At 37.0% G+C, this 24,138-nt stretch overlaps 1 protein-coding gene across 1 annotated transcript in view; it reads left to right on the plus strand.

The window, feature by feature from the left end:
• Tbc1d8b (TBC1 domain family member 8B) overlaps positions 1–18,071 on the plus strand; it is a 70,032-nt gene extending 51,961 nt beyond the window's left edge. Inside the window, exons 13-21 of the mRNA XM_090326874.1 lie at positions 1,403–1,532; positions 2,614–2,712; positions 7,952–8,020; positions 8,171–8,411; positions 9,113–9,178; positions 10,797–10,877; positions 11,504–11,560; positions 13,178–13,269; positions 15,673–18,071. Of these exons, the coding sequence (XP_090183000.1) occupies positions 1,403–1,532; positions 2,614–2,712; positions 7,952–8,020; positions 8,171–8,411; positions 9,113–9,178; positions 10,797–10,877; positions 11,504–11,560; positions 13,178–13,269; positions 15,673–16,080 (1,243 nt within the window). The 3' untranslated portion in view covers positions 16,081–18,071. The remainder of the gene's footprint in view (positions 1–1,402; positions 1,533–2,613; positions 2,713–7,951; positions 8,021–8,170; positions 8,412–9,112; positions 9,179–10,796; positions 10,878–11,503; positions 11,561–13,177; positions 13,270–15,672) is intronic.
• The last annotated feature ends 6,067 nt before the right edge of the window (positions 18,072–24,138 follow it).

A 24,138-nucleotide genomic window follows, 5' to 3' on the forward strand; every position in this document is an offset into this window, starting at 1 on the left:
TCTGCTAGAGCACTAATACTTAAGCCACATCTCCAGTCCTGCTTTTTGTTGGTTATTTTGGCAATGAGGTCTCTCAAACTTTTCTGCCCAGGTTGGCCTTTAATTGTGATCCTCCAGATCATCTCTGTCCCTAAGTAGCTTGATAGGTTTGAGCCACTAATGGCTAGCTTACATTGGATATTTTTAAGATAGGATCTCATTGCTTTCCCAAACATATGCTTTCCCACTGTGCCACAATATTTCTATTTCTAATATTTCTTAAAGCTTAAACTCAGGGCCTTAGCACTGTCCTTGGGCTTTCTCAAGGCTAGGACTTTACCACTTGGGCCACAGCACCACTTCAGGCCTTTTCTTCCCCATATATTTTTTATTGTAATTAGTAGAAGGGTTCCATTATATTAATCAGATAGAAGGTACATTACATCACAAGCATTGATACCCTTTCTCATGTCTTGGTCCCCATTTCCCTCCCCCCACCCCTCATCTTGATTTTTTATGTATGGGTACCGAGGAATTGAGCCTGAGTCTTCGTGCATGCTAGGCAAGGACTCTATTACTAAGCCAAACTCCCAGCCCCTGTTTCTATCCATGAAGCCAGGATAATAGGCACAAGCCACCATGTCTACCTATTAGTCAAGAAGTTATCTTGCAAACTTTTTTTTGCCCAGACTAGTCTTGGAACAATGATCTCCCTAGCTCAGCCTCCCAAGTAGTTAGGATTACAGACATAAACCACCAACATTGTGTTCCACTCTTTATTTCAGAATCCCAGTTTAAGCTAAACAGTGTTTCTATATAAAAGTAATTTGAGGAGAAAAGCGCTAGTTGATAAATGTTAAATATCCAGTGGGATTCCTGGTTTTCTAGGAATTTCAGTCACATGAATTAAACTATTTTCCTAGTGGCTTTTCTTTGCATTGTGTTTTGCATTAGAGTATGTGTGGGTTTTTTTAGTGTCCTTTTGTACATGCACACGTTTGTAAATGGTAAATCAATGAACATTTGTATTGGCAACTGTTGTAATGCTGCATTCCATGCAGAATATTATACATATGCCTCTAGCTCAGAACTCAGGAAATAATTCAGTGTTACTCATCTTATTTCCCCTTGCATGTCTATATATACTTTATTTTCCATTCTTGTTGGACTTATAATATTGGCTTAGAACACATCGAACCTATTTTCTTCTTTCATGCTATCCTTGCCCAGCCCAAAGTGATTTTGTCTCCATCCTATTGTATCCATGTCCTCCTTATTCCCAGCCATCTTCTTCATAAGAACTTTCCTTGTCATCTGCATTGAAATTAACCTCTGGCTTGCTAGGAATGAATTAGCTTTCATGTTCTTTACTTTAGCAATTTTAGTTGTACTGATTCCTATACTGCTATCACTTTTTGGCTAGGTTCTTCGACAGTGTCATTAACAAGGATAGCCCATTGCCTTCAAGTGTTCAGCAGGGTTCAAATGTGCATGAGGGAAAAAGCAGTGATACTACAGTGGATATTACAGATTTAATCAAAGAGTCTAATGAGGTAAGTTTTTTCGTATCATAAATATAATTGCATAGCATATTTAAAATGTTAGGCAATATTTAGTGGTATATTAAGAATAATCTGAGGAGCCAGGAGTTTGGCCTAGTGGTAGAATTCTTGCCTAGCATGCACAGAGACCTGGGTTTGACTCCTTAGTACCACTTACATAGAAAATGCTGGACATGGTGCTGTGTCTCAAGTGGTAGAGCTCTAGCCTTGAGAAAGTCCAAGGACAGCACTCAGGCCCTGAGTTCAAGCCCCAAGACTAGAAAAAAAGCGTAATGTGGAAATGCAAGATACAATTTAATATTTGTCTATTATGATGAATTTGTACAATAGATGCTATAGGATATTATAGCTTAGGATCCAGCCTTCTCTTGTTCCTTGAGCATTTTTACTCAACTTCTAAAGAACGGTACTTCATTTTATGTTAAGGAAAGCCTAAGACTCTCCAGTGATATTTGATATCATTTTTTAGTAAGCCCTTGCCTAGGGTACATACTAGTTTCTGATTTCTATTGCCATTCCTGTTCAAGATTCTCACTGGATGGAATGAAGTTTGAGTCAGTTCTTCTGCCTTTTTATAAGTTGTTTGAATGCTTTTTCTAAATTTGGAATTCAAATAAAAATGTGAACAATAGAAAAGATACGATTTCAAATGCAATTTCACTTTAAAATGAGTTTTATAAAAACCAGTTTTGTGAATTGGGCCTGGGCTATAGAATCTTTTTTGTACCAAGTTGTTTTACATTAAGCAAAGCTGCATCTTACTTTCACAAATCATGACCACTTTTAAACATGTGTTGCTATACAAGAAGGTGAGAAACTGATTCTTTTCTTAGAGACTTAAGAATCTTACCAATGTTCTTGTACTTAGTCTAGACACATAGTAAATGTGATTTTCTCCAGTGAACATGTATATGAATTGAAATGTGGGTGGTAAAAATATGCAAAAGCACTGAAAGAGTCAGAAAAATAGCCAGAAATAGAACCAAGGCCCTGAGAATTGAATGATGAAATTCAGTTGCAAAGGAAGCAGAATTTTTGATGAATGAGTATCTATTCAAATAATTTCCTGCAGAAATATGGTAACCTTCGCTATGAAGATATACATAGCATGCGCTGTCGAAATCGGTTGTATGTGATACAGACTCTAGAAGAAACAACCAAGCAGAATGTGGTAAGTATGGACTTATTGAGATGAAACAGTTAATGCAACATATTTTTGTAGAACAAATCATGTTAAGTGAGATTAGCCAAGATCAGAGAGACAAACTGCATGTTTTTTTTCTCATATGTGGAAGCTAGATCTAAAATACAGGTAGACATTCTAACTTATACAAGACTGTAGGCATTTACATACAGATTAAAAGAGAAAACTCTCAGGTGAGGAACCCAAAAGCTTAATTCCTCTGAATGTCATTTTAGATGTTTCAGTAAATTCGCATTTTAACTATTGAAACAAATACCCCAAAATGGAAAGGTGTTTGGTGGTGTTGGTGTTTGCTTCCCTTTCATGGTGGGAGGGGTAACACAGGGAGACACAGAAATGGAGGGAGGAGGAAAATTAAGCAGAAGTAGTCATGGTATTCAGTATACACTATGTGGAAAATGAACTATGCAACTTGTGGGCAGGGATGGGAGGGGGAAACTGGAGGAAAGCAACAGAAGGGGTGACATAGTTCCAAAAGAATTATATTCATTTAATGACACACAGTAGACATGGGAATGGAGCACAAGCATGACAGTAGTTATTCAGTGGGGTGATATTACTGGTGAATTGCCCTTGGTGTAGCCTTGATTGTGTATTACTTGTCTCTGTTTTGCCTGAATTTCTTATCCCAATCAATTCAGGTAGCTGCCTGATACCATTCTAACGAGCTTTGTTTCTGCCTAATAGAATCAGAATCTGCTTCTGTTGTTTATAGCCAAGAACCATGATGAGTTCATCTTACATTAAAATTTATAATTGGTTATATTTGATGCACATACAACCCATTGATTTTTGTAGCAGTATTAGAAATCATGGTAAAATAAATCATTTCACATTCCTGTCCAAAAAAAAACAAAAACAAAAAAATTATGCTGGGTGCTGATGGCTCACGCCTGTAATCCTAGCTACTCAGTAGGCTGAGATCTGAAAATTGCAGTTCAAAGCCAGCCCTGGAAGGAAAGTAGTTAGACTCTTATCTCTCATAAACTACTCAGAAAATGCTGGAAAGTAGCAATGTGGCATATGTGGTAAAGTATTAGCCTTGAGCCAAAGAAGCCTAAGGAGGCACTGAGGCCCTGAGTTCAAGCCCTAGAACTAATAAAAAAAGAATTATACTTATTACCTGACTTACAGAATAATAACTCCTTTGTATATCAATTTAATAATAAAAATGAGCCGGGCATGCTGGCCCATACCCCTAATCCTAGCTAATCAGGAGGCTGAGATCTGAGGATCATGGTTCAAAGCCAGCCTGGACACTAAAGGCCGTGAGATTCTTATCTCCAGTTAACCAGTAGAAAACCAGAAGTGGTGCTGTGGTTCACGGGGTAGGATGGTAGCCTTGAACTGAAGAGCTCAGGGACAATACCCAGGCCCAGAGTTCCACACCCCCAAACAACAAAAAATTATTTTAATAGTAATAATAATAAAATTATATTTAAAATACAAATAATCATTCCAGGCCAAGTACTGATGGTTTACATATGTAATCCTAGCCACTCATGAGACTGAGATGGGAAGATTTCAGAAACCAATCTAAGCAGAAGGTCTAAGACAAGCAAAAATCTGGGTTGGACACATGGCTCAAGTGGTGAAGTGCCAACCATGAATGAGAAAGCTAAGCAATTAAGTTCAAGCACTGGCATAAAAGAAAAAAAACTTATTCCATGTGAATAAAATGTAAGGGACTAAACTTTTCAACTGGATTCTTACCAAGGCTTTGCTTATTGTAAATATTTTAGAAGAAATATGTTGTTTTATTCAGGTTGAATTACTTTGTTTAATCCAGCATGTGTTGTGTTACTTGACCTTTGACACTGCTGTAGCACAGTACTGAATGCTGTGATGTTGTTGTAAAATGGTCACACAGTTATAACATGCTGCTTCAGTAAGTCCAACTGATCTCATAATAGTTCTGCTAATAAGCATTACTTTCCATGGAACATAAGGTAAAGGAAAAGGGCATAATGATCACTTAAAATATTTGGATGGCCCTGTAAGAAGAAGATAGTATGGTTTCCTCTGGTTAGTTGGATGAATAGATTCTTAGTCAGAGGGAAATAATTATATCCTGCTGTTTATATACTTCGGAAAGACTTGATCTTTGTTGTTTTGTAAACCTGCTTGCTTAAGCATCGGATCTTCACAAATACAATGTCGAAAGATAAACATTTCTGGAGATTTCAAGTTTAGATTTCACTTAAATAATTCACTGCTGTTTCTGGGGCATAGTTAACCTAGAGCCCACTTATTTTAGTTTTTGTATTTAAAGTAATCACTGAGATTGTGCACATTTGATTTAAATAACAAAGCATTCCAAGGTTCTCCAGTCTGGGAATAACCAACTCAAAAAAATTTAGTACATAACCTTCTAGACCCTTTTCCTATATATCTGTACACATGCATGTGTAGGTAGGTAGAGAAGAGACATGAAACTTTAAAAGAAACCATGCACCATACCAGTTACATTGTTCTACAGCTTTTGTCACTCAAAAATACATCATGGATGGGGCTGGGAGTGTGGCCTACTGGTAAAGTCCTCACCTAAGCATGCATGAAGCCTTAGGTTGGACTCCTTGGTACCACATACAGAGAAATAGCCAGAAGTGGTGCTATGTCACAAGTGGTAGATGGCTAGCCTTGAGAAAGCTCAAGGACAGTGCCTAAGCAGTGAGTTCAAGCCCTAGGACTGGGCAAAAAATACACACACACACACAGACACAAAGCCATGCATTGGTGGCTTATACATGATATCCTATCTACTCAGGAGGCTGAGATCTGAGGATCATGGTTGGAAACCAGCATAAGCAGGAAAAACTCTGTGAAACTCTTGCCTGTAATTATGCACCAAAAAAGCTGGAAGATGGAGCAAGTGTTAGCCTTGAGCAGAAAAGCAAAATAACAGCACCAAGGCTCGGAATTCAAGCCCCAGGACTAGCACACAAAAAGTACATCATGGTTATTGATTGTCATGGTTATTCCTTGTCAATTCATAAAGGTCTAAATCAATTTTCTTAATTTACTATTATACCATAGTATAGATAGGCTTTGATTTAACTATTTCTTTTCATGTACTATTTTAAAAAGTTTACTGTCAGGATAATGTATAGCAGGGTTACAGTTATAGTCGTCAGTTAGTAGGTACATTACTTCTCGGACATTGATGCCCCATCTTACCTTTTTGTCCCAGTTTCCCTCCCTCCACATGTACTTTTAATGTTGCCATTTTTCTGAAGAATAACATGATGTGGCTTAGAGATTTAGTTCGCTCAGTGGAGTCTTAACCAGTCAGTCCCAGACTCAGACCTTTAAAAAAAGACTACACAATATAAACATACTTCTACATGTATTTTAAACTTTATTTTCATAAGTTTCAGGAAGTAGAAGCTTGGCCTAAGAGTATGTCCATCTAAAGTTTCACTGATAGTGGCAAATTATCCTCCAAGATTTTTCCCAAATTATAATCCCACTAATAATATATAAGAATGTCCTTTTGATAGACCAGTGGTTCACATCTGTAATCCTTACTACGCAGAATCTTGTAGCTCGGCTGCCTTTAAGTAGGAGAAAGGTCCTTAATCCCCTTTTAGTTTTTTTTTCTTTTACATTTTAGTTTTGAGTTAATGCATATTTGCAGTGTAAGGGTGTTTCATTGTGGTATCCCCATACATTACATGTACTTAGAACCTTTTGAAAAAATTCACCCCCTCCACAGTATTACCATTCTTTTGCCCCTCCTTCTCATTGTACACATTTTGATGACTTTCATATCCACACTTTTATTATCCTTTATTTCTCAATGATTATCGTTTGTCAGGTTTTTTTCCCTGCCAGTTCTGGGCTGGAGCTCAGGGCTTGGGTGCTGTCCTTAAGCTTCTTTTTTGCTCAAGGATAGTACTCTACCATTTGAGCCACAGTTCAACTTTATGACTTTTTTGGAGGGGCAAGTTTTTGGAGATAAAGAATCTCATGGACTTTACCTGGGCTAGTTTTCAACCATGATCTTCAGATCTCAGCCTCCAGGGTAGCTAAGATTACAGGTGTAAGCCACTGGCACCTTACTCATTTGTACAAATGTTTGGGGTTTTTTGCTTGTTTGCTTTGTTTTGTCAGTCTTTGTTTTGTGAGTCTTCAACTCAGGGATAATACTCTACCATTTGAGCAACAGTACCACTTCTGGTTTTCTGGTGGTTAATTAGGGATAAGGGTCTCACAGAGAGTTTTTCATGCCTGGGCTGGCTTTGAACTATGATCCTCAGATATCAGCCTCCTGAGTAGCTAGGATTACAGGTTGTGAGCCTTCGGCACCTGGCCAATTTTTTTTAGATCACGCTTGCTAGTATGGTCATAAATTTGTCTGTATTATTTTAGTGAGTCCATTTTTCATTTTGTTTATTGAATGTTCTGGGATAGGGTTAATAATGTTCAGTTTTATTAATTACAGCTATTATTTTTATCTTTGCTTTTTAATCTATATGCCAGTACTGGGCTTAAAGTCAAATCTGGGTACAGTCCCTGAGCTTTTCACTCAAGGCTGGTGTTCTACTCCTTGAACTACAGCTCCACTTCTGGCTTTTCAGTGATTAATTGGAAATTCACATGGGCTTTCCTGCCCAGGCTGACTTTGATCTGTGATCCTCATATCTCAGCCTACTGAATAGCTCAGGTTACAGTCATGAGCCACTGGTGCCCAGCTTACACTTGGTTTTAAATTTCTCAAATTTGGTAGTACTTTTACAGTTAATCTTGCTGCTTCATGGGGCAGGGTAAAATTACAGATTTTCAAGGCTTATTTCTTGGATTATATTTTTGTCTTCGAGAGAAATGCACATGTCCTGAAGCCTTTGAAGTATTTAATGACAGCCTTTCTTGATGACTGGACAAATGGCTTTTATGATAAGAGGGATATAGGAATGATACTTGGAATACTGCTGCTGATATTTATAGATATGTGTGGCTGTCATTTGGCAGCAATTTCTCTATCTGAACACATGACTGTCAAGAGTCATGAGTAAGATTCAACTGTATCAGAGTAAGATTCAACTGTAATCTATATACAAAGGGTAAAGTAGGTGCTTTTAACTTTGTGATTTCTCTAGAAATTTGAAAGGAACATATTTTCTTCTGACAAAAGGAGATTCTTAAGCAGATTCAAAGCATTAATATACTGAAATGTTAGATTCTAATTTTTTTTATCTTTTTAAAGATGCGTGTCGTATCACAAGATGTTAAACTGAGCCTGTGGGAATTGGATGAACTTTATGCTATCTTTAAGGTATTATTCTTGTGAATAATAAAGCTCTTTTAGGAACGTTTTATCATATCTCTCTATAGATACTTTTTTAGCAGACATGTTTAAAGAAAAAAATGTTTTGTAATCACTTTTTCTGCTTTAATGACTTTCCTTTTTATTTGTTTTTAATAGAAAGAGCTGTTTTTATCTTACTATTGGTGCGTGGGTTATTCAGAATTGAAACACCACGACCCCAGCCTGCCATATCTGGAACAGTATCAGATCGACTGCCAGCAGTTCAGGGTGTTGTATCACTTGTTGAGTCCCTGGGCATGTTCCGCAAACAGAGACTCACTAGCTCTATGGACATTCAGACTGTTGGATGAAAATTATGATTGCCTTATAAACTTCAAAGAATTCGCCTCTGCAATTGGTAGGCAGATGTCCACTAAGTTTTTTAAGCAAAAAATAAGTTCTCCCTTAGAAATATTAGTACACTTGTTAATTATTACCAGCTAGTCTGATGATATCACCCTGTGTTATACTGTCTCCAGAATTACTAATTACTGGACTTTTTTGTTTGTTGCTGAAACTAAGTATATTGATCTCATGTTACCACAACCTTTTGAGGAAGGAAAATAATATCTGGATTTTTTTCCCACAGTTAACTGCATGGATGCAATAGAAAGATTTTTCACTTCAATAAAAAAAACAATGGCATAGCTTAGCAGAGTCGTAGAAAAGTACCCAACAAACATGTTCCTTCATGTAGTATGTGGTGCCTCAAAGTAGTACTGCATCTTCAGACTCACTAGCTATGGTTTCCTTTCAGATTATCCTTGAAGTGTAGATCTTGCTTTACTTGAGACACATAGGCTTCATCCAAAGGGCAAAACAAATCTGAGGTTGAGGAAAAGGAGATAGTAGAGAAAGCATCTTATTCTTCTGAGAGAATATTTTACTTATATGCCTGAAATATTTTGGCTACCTGAATGTTTAACTGTTAACTTAAGTAACAGAGCATTTCTGATTCCTATTTCCTGCTAGTGTCTATACCTTAATTAGCATCTTTTCTGGAATTGATTTGCTGTTCTTTGGATAAATAATGATTTACAAATGTATTTCATTGAACAGATACAATGTACAATGGAAATTTTACTGAGAAGCTTAAGTTGCTTTTTAAACTACATGTTCCCCCAGGTAAGAATTTAAAAGTCTTTAATGATCTAAAAGAGTAGTTCATTTCAATTTAATAAGCATCTTTTATTTTTGAGACAACATCTTGCTGTATAGCTCAGACTGGCCTTGAAATTCAGTCTTCCAGCTTTAAACCTCCATAGTGTTGGAATCACAAGCATATGGCTGGCCCCTATCATATGACTATTGGTATACTATTGAATTTTTGTTGTTCTCTTCATTAGAATAGCGATTATCTTTAGACAAACTACCAGACTTGCAAAGTACTACAAAATATTCAGAAAAAATAGGACCAGACAGCAGGGATCTTAAATACTTGGAAAAGAAAGAAATACAAGCTACCATTTATTGAATACTTGCTATGTGGAGGCTTTCACTTCACATGCATTCTTTCATTTAAGTCTTAGAATATCCCTGGCAGGTAGTAATATCCTACCAATTTTGACAGTAAGGAAACTGAAGGTTGGAAAGAATAGACTGTTTGACAAAGATCATATAGTTGGGATTCAAACTAAGGTTTCTTTATGACTCCAAATTTCAGCTTTCTTTCTATTCTACACTATTGCCTCAGAGTTCCCCCACCAAACATACTCCATTTTAATGTGAGTTTTTACTACTGACTGGAAAACAACATCTTTCCTAGACATCTCTACTCAGAGAAAATACTCATCTTTAAAACGAAGGAGGATTTTTTTAAGTAGTTAGTTTAATTCACAAAAGCAAACATTGCTTCATATTTTGTCTAAAGCCTAGAGTCCCTTTTAAAGTCTCGGGTTAGCCAGGAAACATTCTTTAATAGGCCAACAAAGTAAAGGCCATCTTTAACACTTCACGTACTCAAATGACAAAAACAAAAGACAAAGCACCTAAATCATTTTAATTTATAAAAACAGTTTCCAATCAAACTTTGTTTACAATAGAAAGCTTCATATTTCCTATTCAGGGTGATCAAAAGTGGATGAGACATTACTACCTCGTTGGTAATGCTCAGGTGGGAATTAAAGCAGAGAAATTGTGAGGGCCATATGTCAGAGATTTCCAAATTCCCAGGTTTTTTTTTACCTTTTAGTTTTGACATGGTTGTATAAAGAAGTTACAATTTAATATGTCTACTTATATGTCCAGTGCATCTTGATCAAAGTCACCCCTTTCATCCTTCTCCCACATCCTTCCTACCTCCTCCCACAATTCATATCATTTCCCATTATTTCAACTGGTAATATCTTCATAAAAATTAAGAAGCAAGTAAAAGAAATAATAGAATGCAAGCGATCAAATACTTTCTGAATTTACTATATAATAGTTTTGATGTTTTTTGTATACAACCCTTTGCTTAAATTCCTCCTCCTACAGTTTTTCTGCCAGTCCTGGGGCTTGAACTCGGGGCTTGGGCTCTGTCCTTACTTTGGTTTGTTTTTTTTTTTTTTTTTTTTTTTTTTTTTGCTCAGGGATAGCGGCCTGCAAACATGAGCCATAGCCCCACTTCTGGCTCTTTCCGTTTATGTGCTACGGAGGAATCAAACTCAGGGTTTCATGCATGCTAGGCAATCACTCTACCACTAGGCGAAACTCCTGGCCCTCCTCTCACATTTACCTAACCATTTGTATTACGTGTTTTCAGCTTATACAGAAATAACTAAGGATGCTTCAAAGGGAGATGAACTTACAACAGAAGAATTGCTGTATTTCAGCAAGCTCCATGGTAAATATTTGTTTAAAAAGATTGCATAGTTTTATTGTTTGGAAATGGGATTTCACTGTGTTGTCAGGCTGGCAAACTCCTGGGCTGCCCTGACCATAAGTAAATATGTTATATACTTCACTTATACAGAAGGATGTTTTTATTAATGTTGTTACTGTATATTAAAGTAAACACCAGCATTAGAACCTTAAAGGCATCTAGCTCGATAAATCAGTGCATTTTCAGAGAAAAGTTCTGAGGCCCAGGGAAAGTAGTCTCAAATGGGGATGTAGTTACACTTAGGATCTATAGCTCATTGATTGCTATAACTGTGTGTTTTTTTTTCCTGATCATATTTGAAATAAGTCACAAAGAAGAAAATACTACCCAGAAATAAATACTTAATCTTTGATATACTTCTTTCTAGAACTTTTAAAAATATTAATATTTCCCCAGTGCCCTTTATACTGTGAAGAGTTTTTAATATTTTGTTGTCTAATTAATGACAGCTGAAGTCAGCTAAAATTGGCTTTCTGAATTAAAAAAAGTAGCCTGTTCTTATAAATCTTTGTCTAAAGTGGTATTTTGCTTTTAAAATATATTTGTTAAATACTTTCAAATATTCAATTGCCTTCTGTTCACTTTAGTTTCCAGACCTGCTAATAAGAAGAAATCAGAATTAAGAAAACCCAGCTCAGCAAAAGGTACTATGACCTAGTAATACTATTTAGTTTATTAAATTACTGTGGGATTTTTGAGACATTGTCTCATTATAATAGGCACTGGGGCTTTCTTCAAACTCAAGATCCACCTGCCTCTGTCTCCTGAATGCAAGGATTCTAAGCATGTGCTCCTATACTCAGTTAAAATTATTGATTTTACAAATAAAGATAACTATAAAATGGAAAACATTAAGATTCCTTTTAAAAACTATAGATGTGTCCTGAGAACTTGCTTGGTTCCTTTGTGTTTAAATTGTTATTCTTTCTTATGTGACATTACTCTCAAAAATTATAAAAATATATTCATTTTGATTATTTTAGACATGCTTACTTTTTTGCCAGTCCTGGCACTTGAACACTGGGTCTGGGAATATGTTGACCTCATTCCCAGAAGACAACTTCAGCCTATGATTCTCTGTATTCCCAGAGCAGCCAGAATTTGTCTTGTAGGGCCCCTCAAGAAAAGTTTCCTTTTTCTTCTTTTTCTTTTTTTATCAGGCATGGGGCTTGAAACTCCAGGCCTTGGTGCTGTGCCTGTGCTCATTTGCTGAGAGCTCATTTGCTCAAGGCTAGTGCTCTATCCCTTTGAGCCACAGCTCTACTTCCAGTTTTCTCGGTTTTAGTTGGTGATGAGAGTCTGTTGGACTTTCCTGCCTGGGCTGGCTTTGAACCCTGAACCTCAGATCTGAGCCTCCTACAGGTGTGAGCCAACCGATGCCTAGTGATCAGGCTATCTCAAATGATTATTTAAAATCACATTACTATCCTCTAGACTAAACTACATTATTGTAAATTAATTGTATAAAGTTTTATTGTAGTATTTTAATACATGCATATAATGTGCTTTAATAATGTTCACTTCTCAATGAATAGTGCATTTTTGATGAAGAGCACCACTTTGTTATCGTTATACTAAGAATCCTGGTAGCTGGTTTAGCTGGGCACCAGTAAGTCACACCTGTAATCCTAGCTAATTGGAAGGCTCTGATCTGAGGGCAGTAGTTCAAAGCCAACCTGGACAGGAACATCCATGAGAATTCATCTCCAATTGACTGCCAAAAACCAGAAATGGGGTTGGGAATGTGGCTTACTGGTAGAGTGCTTCCCTAGCATGCATGAAGCCCTGGGTTCAATTCCTCAATACCACATAAACAGGAAAGGCCAGAAGTGGTGCTATGGCTCAAGTGGTAGAATGCTACCCTTGAGCTCAGAAACTAAGGGACAGTGCCCAGGTCTGGGTTCAAGCCATGGGACCTGCAGAAAAAGAGAATTATATTTAACTGATTTAAACTTAGCAGTTCATGTGAGAAGGGCTGGATGAGTTTTGGAGTTAGGTCAAGGTATACTGTTTTAATTTTTTCTACTGTTTTAATTTAAGTATAGCTTTTCCTCCTCTCTTTCCATGTTTTCTCTATTCTTAAACTTTCTCAAAATAAACGTTTAGTCCAAATGAAAATGGAGGAAGCATTTTGAAAGCCAGTAGGTTGAAATCAAAGGTAAATTCACATTGTTTCCTGGGTTAAAAGAAGTGAAATGTCTTTTCAATCATAATTATTCTTTTTGAAATTGGCTGCTTATTATGGTTTTATTCTCATTCAGGAAACATTGATATTCAAGCATATATAAGTAAGTGGCAAGAAGAGCTTCTCAAAAAACAAGAAAACATTAGAGATTTACCAAGAATGAATCAGGTATAGTACTTTCAAAGAGAAAATTCTAGGTCCTTGTTTTTTGGTATGAAAATGGGTGTGGAGAACACAGAAATCACTAACATGCTATTATAAAAATAGTCTGTGTACTATCTTTGTATGTTTCAGTTGATCATAAAGAAGGAAACAACTGTTTAAATGACTTTTTACTTTAAACACATGAATACATATAATATTCCAGATATTCCCTCTGCTGTAAAAATTTATGTCTCTAGAAAAAATGTATATATAGCATATTTCCAGGATTAATAGAAATGTTCATCTATCCAGTAAAAAATGTAATGACTATTGGATACCAAGACCATTGGTGCATACAGAGACTAAGAAATTACTAAAATAGGTCCTACACCTTAGTGCCTAATGATCTTGTATATGAACCCGTATTGATAATACTGATGGGGGCTAGGAGTGAGGCCTAGTGGTAGAGTGCCTACCTAGCATGAATGAAGCCCTGGGTTTAATTCCTCAGTATCATATACACAGAAAAAGCTAGAAGTGATGCTGTGGCTCAAGTGGTAGAGTGCTAGCCTTGAGAAAGCCCAAGGCCAGTGCCCAGGCACTGAGTTCAAGCTCCAGGATTGGCAAAAAAAACAAAACAAAAAAAACAGACAGTGCTGGTAACTATTTTTGACATTGACATTTTCATCATTTTCTGGGGCCGGGAGTTTGGCCTAGTGGTAGAGTGCTTGCCTCATATGCACGAAGACCTGGGTTCAATTCCTTGGTACCACTTACATAGAAAAAAGCCGGAAGTTGTGCTGAGGTTCAAGTGGTAGAGTTCTAGCCTTGAGAAAATCCAAGGACAGTGCTCAGGCCCTGAGCTTAAGCCCAGGACTGGCAAAAAATAATTTTTATCACTTTCTTATACAATATCAAGTCGGAATATGTTTGTGTGTATGTCTGTGTGACCATATACACGTCTGTGCCATGCATGTTGTTAGTAACAGAGCTTGAACTCAGAGCTTTTTGCTTTCACTGGGCTTTTTCTCTCTCAGCTGTTACTGTACCACTTGAGCTATGCCGCCACTTTATCTGTTTACTAGTTAATTGAAGATATAAAAATCTTTTGAAAACTTCGTTATCCATGAGCTGGTTTCAAACCAAAATTCTCAGATCTCAGTCTCCTGGATATCTAGAACTACATGCATGAGCCTCACATGCCTGGCTATTTAAAAATCTAGTTGTTACTGATACAAGAATCTCAAGAACTTTACCAAAATGAGAACTCTAATAGATTAGTATTTCTTAATAGACCATGTGATTTGATGGTTGAATAAGTACTTTTTAAGTGAAACAATGATATTTATTCTAAAATTACTATAAATGAATAGTACTAATAAGAATGAACACAAGCATTTGTTATATTTTATAAATAATATCCTTTACATTTGCCATTGTTTCTAAGATACTTTTCTGATTGACTTACAGAATTCTTGTGTTAGAATTGTTTTTGTTGTTTTTGTTGTTGTTGTTTTGCCAGTTGTGGACCATGAACTCAAGCCCTGAGCACTGTCCCTGGGCTTTCTCAAGGCTAGAGCTGTACCACTGGAGTCATAGCAACATTTCCAGCTTTTTTTTCTATATATGTACTACTGAGGAATCGAACTTGGGTCTTTGTGCATGCTAGGCAAGCACTCTTACCACTAGGCCAAACTCCAGGCCTGGAATTGTTTTTTAAATTGGCAAATATTTTCTGGAATAATTTGTGGATTATCTAGGGACATTTAGTAGAGTAACCAGTTCCTCTTCACTTTGACCCTACTCTAATATTAAGAGGAACATGTTCATATGGGTTCTTAGAGTTAATATTGTACTTAGATAGGTTCCCAAGAGTCATTCCATCCTAAATTTAAGTCATTTATATGTATGAAAGGTAACTTAATAAAAATTATACTGGAGGCCTGGACTTTGGCCTGATCTTCACCCACGTTCAAGAAAAAGCCAGAAATGGTGTTGTGGCTCAAGTGGCAAAGTGCTAATCTTGAGGAAAAAGCCCAAGACAGTGCTCAGGCCCTGAGTTCAAGCCCCAGGACTGGCAAAAAATTACACTGAAGAAGTCCAATAGTTTTTTGTCCTCAATCCTTTTGTTAAAATTGGTCAAGGAATAAATGATTTATATATAAAGAATTATGGAAAGTGGTTTAATAAAAAGTACACTGTAGTAATCCTTGCCTGCCTGGGAATCATTCTGTATATAATGGGCTGCTATTGGGCAATAAACAAAAGGTCTGGAATGAATATTCTTCTGTACTTCCTACACATCTTCCTAAAAGCAAAATTACTCTGGAATTCATCTACACTTCTGGGGTGAACAGTATATGCTTCTAAGGTCTCTCTTGCTAAGTTCAACATTAAAATGTTAAATTTCTAACTTATGTCTTCTAGGCACAATTTATTCAGTTTTCAAAGACCCTCTACAACTTATTTCATGAGGACACTGAAGAAGAGTCTTTATATCAAGCCATTGCTGTTGTAACCAGCCTTTTGCTCAGGATGGAAGAACTTGGCAGGAAACTACATAGCTCTTCATCGTGTGCCCAAGAAATCTCTGCTGCAATCAGTGCTGCTGAAGGAACCAGTGTGGAGAATACAGAGAGTTTTCTGGAGAGAAAGGCTATTCCTCGCAAGGATGAACATCAGTGGTCATTTTCATTTGAACAGATTCTTGCATCTCTGCTGAATGAACCAGTCTTGGTGAGGTTTTTTGAAAAACCTATAGATTTAAAATCCAAGCTAGAAAACGCAAGAATCTCTCAGTTAAAGTCTAGAACCAAGGTTCACATCTCTTGGTAAGAAGGAAGGATCCATCTTAGTTTTTCCTGGATTCTTATAGCTATCAACTTGATTCCTGGGAGTAAGACTCAGGGAGTAATCTTATTAACCAGTGCATTTGAAGGGAAAATGAGAGAGAATGTTACAGAAGCACAATGATCCATTCCTTTATGATCTCAATTTTTTAAATTCTCAAATACAGTCTTTATTAGCCACAATATAGGTAGTAAGAGAGGAATATGCTCAGTGAAACCACCAGAGGGCACCACTATATCATTTTATTAAGGAAATTACTGGCTAGTACTATTTTTGACACAATATTATTAATGATTTTTGAAAAGGTGACACTGTGCTTATTAGCAGTATTGATATGTCATATCATATCATATGTCAAATTGCCTCAATCCTACTAAAATATATTAGAAAAAAGCCTTAGATCTATACTCTTCTTAATTGTGTAGAAGCTCATTACCATTTGGAACCTTCCTTTTCATGTTAGCTAAATAAAATATTAGTAACACTTTAAAGTTAACTTCATTTGGCATAGTAATAAGTGATTTTTAGGAACTTGTAAATTCTCTCAACCGGAATGATTGAAAGGCTATTGGCTCATACTTGTTCCTAACTCTCTTAACAATAATCAAAACAAATCAGTAATTCTAAACTCTGGGCTGCTATAAAGAAAAACAACATTTGATTAGGTTTTAAGCTTTTTGAAAATGATTAGGCTAAGTGTCCAGGAGTCTCATTAGACTGAGGAGTTAACTATAAATCCTTCTGAGCACTACTGTTTGTGGCATTTGTCTCAAATAACTTGCGACTGCTTTGGTCCTAGATTTACACTTTGGATTTTGTCAAATTTTTATTTACATTAGATAAAAAACAATATTTAAAATGACCAAATATTTTATTAGTCTGACAAGTGCATAAGCTGTACTTACATGTGATACTTGCCAAGATAATGACATTTAGCTAAAAAGTTTTTGCCTCTCTGATTTTAGATGAATGGATCATTTCTATATAATTTATGCTGCTTTTGTTTCAATTACTACATGAAAGTCCATTTAGAGATATAATGGGCTTTGTTAGCACTTTATTTTTAAAAATGGAAAAAAGTAAACTACGTGTGAATTCTCTTCTGTCCTATTTCTGACAAAATCAATTGCTTAAGCAGTTGACTTAGGAAATAGGCAAAAATCATACATTGGCACTTCTTTATTCTCAAAAGACTGGTTTTCAGCCCTTTGATTTCTCGAGATGTGGAGCAATGAAGGGGCAGACAGACCTTTATAGTTACACATGATTTCTCTGTCTGAGGAATTGCTACATCAGCCTTTAACAAGAATCTACTGTGAACAAAACAACATAGAGGGCTTCATTGCCATAGAACATGTTATTTTCAGAGAAGTTATTGAATTTTCAAGTTGAGCCTTTGAAAATTCATCTGTGGAGTGTGGCCAAATATGTATTAGTAGTGACTTAAGATGATTTGATCACTTGTCTTTTTAAGGAAATTACCACTTAGAGATAACCTGGTAAATACCCATCTATGCCTTTACTAGAATGAATGATTGAAGTATGTCTAAATTTTAAAACTTGGTAATAATTTATATGAAAACATTTCACATCTGTTATGCAATGGTTCAATTGTATTAAAATACCACTAGAAATATATGGTGTATCCTATATGCATAGGCACCATTATATACACTTCATTAAATATTTTGTCAGTTGTATTTACAATAAATCCTTTTTAAGAGTATATGTTATTAATATTTGCTGTTATTTTAAAGTCACAATAGTGGCAATTACTGAGTATTATATTTTAGCTTAGAATAATTAAGATTGAATACTAAGATTTCCAAATTGCAGAAAGATTATAAATGTAACTTAAAATGACATTTATTTTCGAGTCTGCAAAAGAAATAAACTAATATATTATAGTTTTATAGCTGCTTCCTTGTTAAGCAAATACATTGTTAATATTTAAAATCTTATGTTATTGTGTCACATTGAACCAGTGTATTATACCTTATATGCTAAATGGTATAAGGTGATTCACTTGTCTTTATACAAATAAATGTTATAAATATTAATGAAAATTGTTTACTTTAAAAGATTCATATTATAACCGGGAGTGTTGCCTAGTGATAGATTGCTTGCCTAGCATGCACAAAACCCTGTGTTCAATTCCTCACTACCACATGCACAAAAAAAGCTGGAAGTGGTGCTGTGGCTCAAGTGTCAGAGTGCTAGCCTTGAACAAAAATTGTTCAAAGACAGTGCCCAGGCCCTGAGTTCAAGCTCCAGCACTGGCAAAAAAAAGATTCATATTATATTTTCTGCGATGTTTTCACATTTAGATATCACTTGATACCCTTTCTGTATCAATCCAGAATTCAATTACAAAGAACAGGAATCACTCCTAATTTGCTTAGGCAAGAAAATGTTGATTACTAGATGTTAAGTGGCTTACCTATGATAACTTGAATTTTCAAGAGCCACCCATATACTCATAAGCCACAAGGGAAATTCCTAACTGTTCTGTGATTTAAAAAAAAACTGCTACTTCTTATCACTACCTTCAGTGCTTCTAGAACCATACTCCACTCACTACGATTTATAGCAGCAAAATAGATGTCATGCCCCTGCCTCTCAGCACCCACAAGTTAATGACTAAATTGCAATACGGCAGCCACACATCCCCTCAACTGTGTGTACTAGCAGAGGTGGCAGAAACATAGCTGCTCCCTCACTTCTAACAATCACATCTCATATATGCATCTGATTGGCTTATAATAAATGCAGAATTATAGTTGCAAGGAAAGCCGGGAAGTCTGCTTTTACTCTGCAGTACAGAAGAGCACCGTAAGAGTTATACTTTATTATTGCACAAAGAGCACAACACATTATCTCACCTTTTCTGTGAGTCATGACCATGGGCTCAGCTAGGTCTTCTGACTGTGATTGCACAATGCCATTATCCAGGTTGTCAGCCACTCTCTGGTTCTCAAAGACCCAGTTGGGGAAGATTCCACTTTCAAGCTCATTCAAGCTGTAAAGAATTTCCTTACAGCGATAGGCCTGGAGGTACAGCTTGCTGGTATTTGACTAAAGGATGTGCTCTATTCTTAAAGGCTTCCCTCAGTTCCTAACAACTGCCCTTAGCTTCTACAAGCTTCCCATATTGCTTTGCTCTGGGCTTCTCCAAAATGGCCACTTCATCAAACCAGCAAGAAGAATCTTCAGAATTGAGTTTTTAAGCAGAGTGTCTTATGTAATATAATTACAATAGGTGGTATCCTTCCTTTATTATGTACAGTTTGTTAAAAAAAAATAACTTACACGGTAGCATTGATCAAGATGCATTGTACTTATAAACTGGTTGAATTGAAACCCTTTTGTACAATTACTTAAAGATTAAAAATATAATTTTTGAAAAATAAAAGTTACAGGGCTGGGAGTTTGGCCTAGTGGTTAAATTGCTTGCCTAGCATGCACAAAGACCCGGGTTCGAGTCCTTGGTACCACATACATAGAAAAAAGCCAGAAGTGGTGCTGAGGCTCAAGTGGTAGAGCTCTAGCCTTGAGAAAGTCCAAGGACAGTGCTCAGGCCCTGAGCCAAAGCCCAGGACTGGAAAAAAAGAAAAATAAAAGTTACAGGTCCTGTCCACACTCCAGGGGAAAGGATTACTGAAAGACATGAACATGAGGTCATGGGTGGAGGTATCTCTAGAGTGTTAGAGTCTGCATGACAAGCACCAATCTATGTTAATAACTTAATTGTTCACGTGGCAGTACACCCATTGCATGCTTTTAAATGACAGCTAGTAGCAACAGGAGCTTGCTCCTGCCTCGCCTAACAAATTCCCCTCAAACCAAAGTACACTAATCTCTCCTAAGGGAAGGTCCAAGTTTCTGTCAGTTACTTAAATCCATCTATGGCAGATGTTCAGAACACCTAATTCAGACCCATCTTGGCATCCTATAATGTAAACTTAATTGTAATGTTAACATTTACTCTCCTTTGTAACTCACCTTGTATAAAGCAGTAGGGGAAAACTAGGCAGGTAAATTAATTAGTATGTATAAAAATATAGCTAAAAGTGACAGGACCTGTGGGTGGCTGCCGTAGCTCTCATTTCTGTAGCTGGTCATGAGATAGTGGGATTTCTTCTGATCATACCATAAATTAATTTTTGGTGTATAATTATGTGAAATTTAACAGGTAAACCTACAACTGTTAAAATACCACAATATAAAATAGTTCTGGCATCCTAAGGAAACTACGCAAACTTTTAAAATTATATTTTACTATATTGTACACAATTGTATAGAATAGTTGCCAATCAACAAAGCAGTTTATGTGTACAATGCATTTTAATCTGTATCACCCCTTTTATCACCCTCCCCCTGTACCTCTCAACCCCACCCCTCCCTTCAGTTGTCTTAATTTTATAGGATATACACTGCATTTTATGACTATATTCTTCTCCCTCCCATTCCACCTTTTTTTTTGCCAGTCCTGGGCTTGAGCTCTATGTATGTGGTACTAAGGAATCGAACCCTGGTCTTCGTGCATGCTAGACAAGCACTCTACCACCAAGCTAAATTCCTGGCCCCCATGCCACCTTTTTTTATATACTGGTCTCCTCACCCTATATAATCAGGAACTAGTCCTTTACCAAATTTGACTTTCGTAGCAACTCTGACCCTTGTAGTCATACGACCGAAGGATGGTTTGTCAACTACTCCTAACATTGACTCTCAATCTATGGCCAGCAGGAGAGGAAGTAAAAAATCATAATATCAACACTCTGGTTTTGTTTTCACATATGCACAGTGACCATTATAACTATTCACCAACCATTCCTCTCCATTTCTCCACACCCTCCCTGTAATTTCCACTTCATTCAGAAAAGATGTTTCCTCTTCTGCTATTCATTTTGTTAAATGGCTAGTAAACTTTTCAAAGGTGTTACACTATGGAAATCCAGCCCTGGGTATATCATACTTTGGTCTGTTCGATTGAATATGCATGTGGTCTTCTGCAATTTGTCATACATGTTTGTATTTGGGAATCTTCACTCAACAAATTTTTCTCATCTTCATTTAACATGATTTTTCCTCAGTGCTATCTAGTTCCCTTCAACCTAACTTAAAGGGGACTGGGAGCATGGCTAGTGGTAGAGTGCTTGCCTAGCATGCACAAAGACCCGAGTTTGAATCCTTGGTACTACATACACAGAAAAAGCCGAAAGTGGTGTTGTAGCTCAAGTGGTAGAGCACTAGTCTTGAGAAAGCCCAAGGACAGTACTAGGCCCTGAGTTCAAGCCCCAGGACTGGCAAAAAATGAACTTGAAGGGATAGATGGAATTGGGATAGAGGTGGGAGAACAATAGGAGGGATGACACTGATACATAAATTGACATTTGGTTAATCCAATTGTACAACTATTTAAAGATAAAATGGCTTTTTAAATCCTGAGCCAAAAAAATGTTTTTTAACACTAGTTCTAAAATAGGGATTGGAGTTCTTTTCAATGCACATACTCTTCCCTCTTTGTAGGAGGAGCTTCTTAAGAGTTCAGTAGGGTTTCTTTCTTTTTCTCTTTTTTTTCTGGTGGTTATGGGACTTGAATTCAGGATCTGGGTGCTGTCCCTGAGTTTTTTGCTCAAGGCTAGCTTTCTACCACTTTGAGCCACAGCGCTATTTCCAGTTTTTGAGATAAAGAGTCTCTTGGGAACTGTTCTACCCAGGCAGCAATACCGAGTCTAATAATGTCTGGAAAGTCTGAGTAACATCTCTGTGTCTCTAGCGTATAGTTAGTCTAGTACATGCTTCTAACCTCTCAGCTAGGAAGAAAAAGGAAAGCTAGAAGAAAGATTTACAACATCCACTCATGGCATTGCAGTATATTTCCCTTTAAGGCCTCTGGCTGCAGAAATGACTCAGGGAAGCCCCAGAGATGAGGTGAGAGGCCATGAATTTGCGTCACAACAGACTATGTAGCATTTTCAGTACAGAGATATTTCATTGTTTTATTTCTATGTATATTCAAGATATAGACCAGTCTATCACGTCTCATGTCACTCTCCCAAAGCTTTGCAGTATTTATCTCTTTCCACTTCAGACTAAACAGTCATTTTATTGGTGATGACGCTGATCTGACAAGTGTGGCTGGAAGCAGTGGGGAGTGGTAGAGATCAGTATATGAGGAAAGTTGAGATTGTCATGCTTTCAAACTCAATCAGGTTTTCTAAGCAATGCCATTTTCTAATTTTCTTAAAAGACTGTCACCTGCAGTCACTGTATCCTTTACTGATCAAGGTTCAGTTTCAGAGAACAAAAGTCACTGCTGCTAAGTCAAAGGAGGAAGCAATTTATTACAGAATTGTTTAGAAAGACTGAAGAAGCATGTTAAATTGAACCTTCAAAAATAACTCTCAAGCTGGGTGCAGTAATCCTAGCTACTCAGGAGGCTGAGATCTGAAGAACAAGGTTCGAAGCCAGCCCAGGCACAAAAGGACGAGACTCTTATCTCCAATTAACCTCTAGAAAATGGGAAGTGGGGCTTGGCTCAAAGATAGAGTGGTACCCTTGAGCTGAAGAGCTCAGGGACAGTGCCCAGGCCTAGGGGTAGGGTGGTGGTCTTGAGCTGAAGATCTCAGGGCCAACACCCAGCCTGAGTTCAAGCCCCATGATCAACAAATAATGACTGAATAGAAAAGGAGTGACTCTCAAAGCCATATCCCAATGCAAGACTATAAAAAAGAGCTGCTGTCTTTCCGTATTATCAGGAAGTTCGTGATTCCAGAATCCTGTTAACACAATATATATGCCAAAGTGAGATGTTGTTTCTATTGCTGCAAGTTTCAGAATCATAGCAAAATGGATGCAGCATGCCCTGACTCCAGGGTACTGCATTGGACTGCACCCTGCGACTTCAGCTAACCCTATTGAAGTGACCAAACCCTTTAACCACTTTGCTGGTAGGCAGAGGGAGGAAAAACAAAGCAATGCCATATTACACCTTCTAAATTTCACACGAGTGTAGGTCAATGATTTGATTTAAATTATTCTGAACCTTGATTATAGTCTGAGAAACATGGTGTGTGTGTGTGTGTGTGTGTGTGTGTGTGTGTGTGTGTGTGTGTGTTCCACCATGCACAGAATAGGATGACACTAAAGTGAAGGTGGAATGCATATGAATACCACTTCCAATACTTATCATTTAGCAAATACTCAGTATGCTTACACTGAACCTCAATTCCAGGGTCACAGGAAGCTCACCATTCTCTTGTTCTCTATATATTGCTTTGAATCATCCTCCTCCACTTCTACATTAACAAGTTAGAAAATAGTCAGAAATTCCCCTTCACCAACTTCTAAAAGAAATTATAACACATAGAATTTATGGTAATGTTTATATTTTTTTCCTCAAGGCTTGTAAGAGTCAAGAAGAGGAAAGTCATATCAAGGGGCACATGGTCATCTGCCATAGCACTGGTCCCCAACCTTCTTCCTAACTTCTGTCTGAAAAAGAATCTGCATACACCAGTGTTGTGAATATTTCCAGGCAGTCCTCAAAATTTCAGTGGACACAACATTTTTTCCCATTTCCTTATATGCATGAATTTACTTCATTCACTTAATTTGTCATTGCTATATCTTGTTTTTAAAAATTAGCTTATTGGGCCAGCAATGTGGCCTAGTGATAGAGTGCTCATCTAGCATGTACAAAGCCCTGGGTTTGATTCCCTGGAACCACATACATAGAAAAAGCCAGAAGTGGCGTTGTGGCTCAAGTGACAGAGTGCTAGCCTTGAGCAACATGTGTCCAAGGATAGTGCCTAGGCCCTGAGTTCAAGCCCCAGGACTGGCCAAAAAAATAGCTTATCTTCTTGTTTTGGGATGGAGAAGGAAGCAAGGACCAACCAATATAAGATGTAAGAAATTTATTAGAGAGGATAATGGTGATGGAGTGAATATGATGGAAGTACACTATATAAATATATATATATGTATAAATATATGTGTGTGTCTGTGTGTGTCTGTGTCTGTGTCTGTGAAGATAGC

The sequence above is a fragment of the Megascapheus bottae genome, chromosome X (assembly GCF_031878675.1).
Source record: "Megascapheus bottae isolate mThoBot1 chromosome X, mThoBot2.hap1, whole genome shotgun sequence".
Lineage (NCBI taxonomy): Eukaryota > Metazoa > Chordata > Mammalia > Rodentia > Geomyidae > Megascapheus > Megascapheus bottae.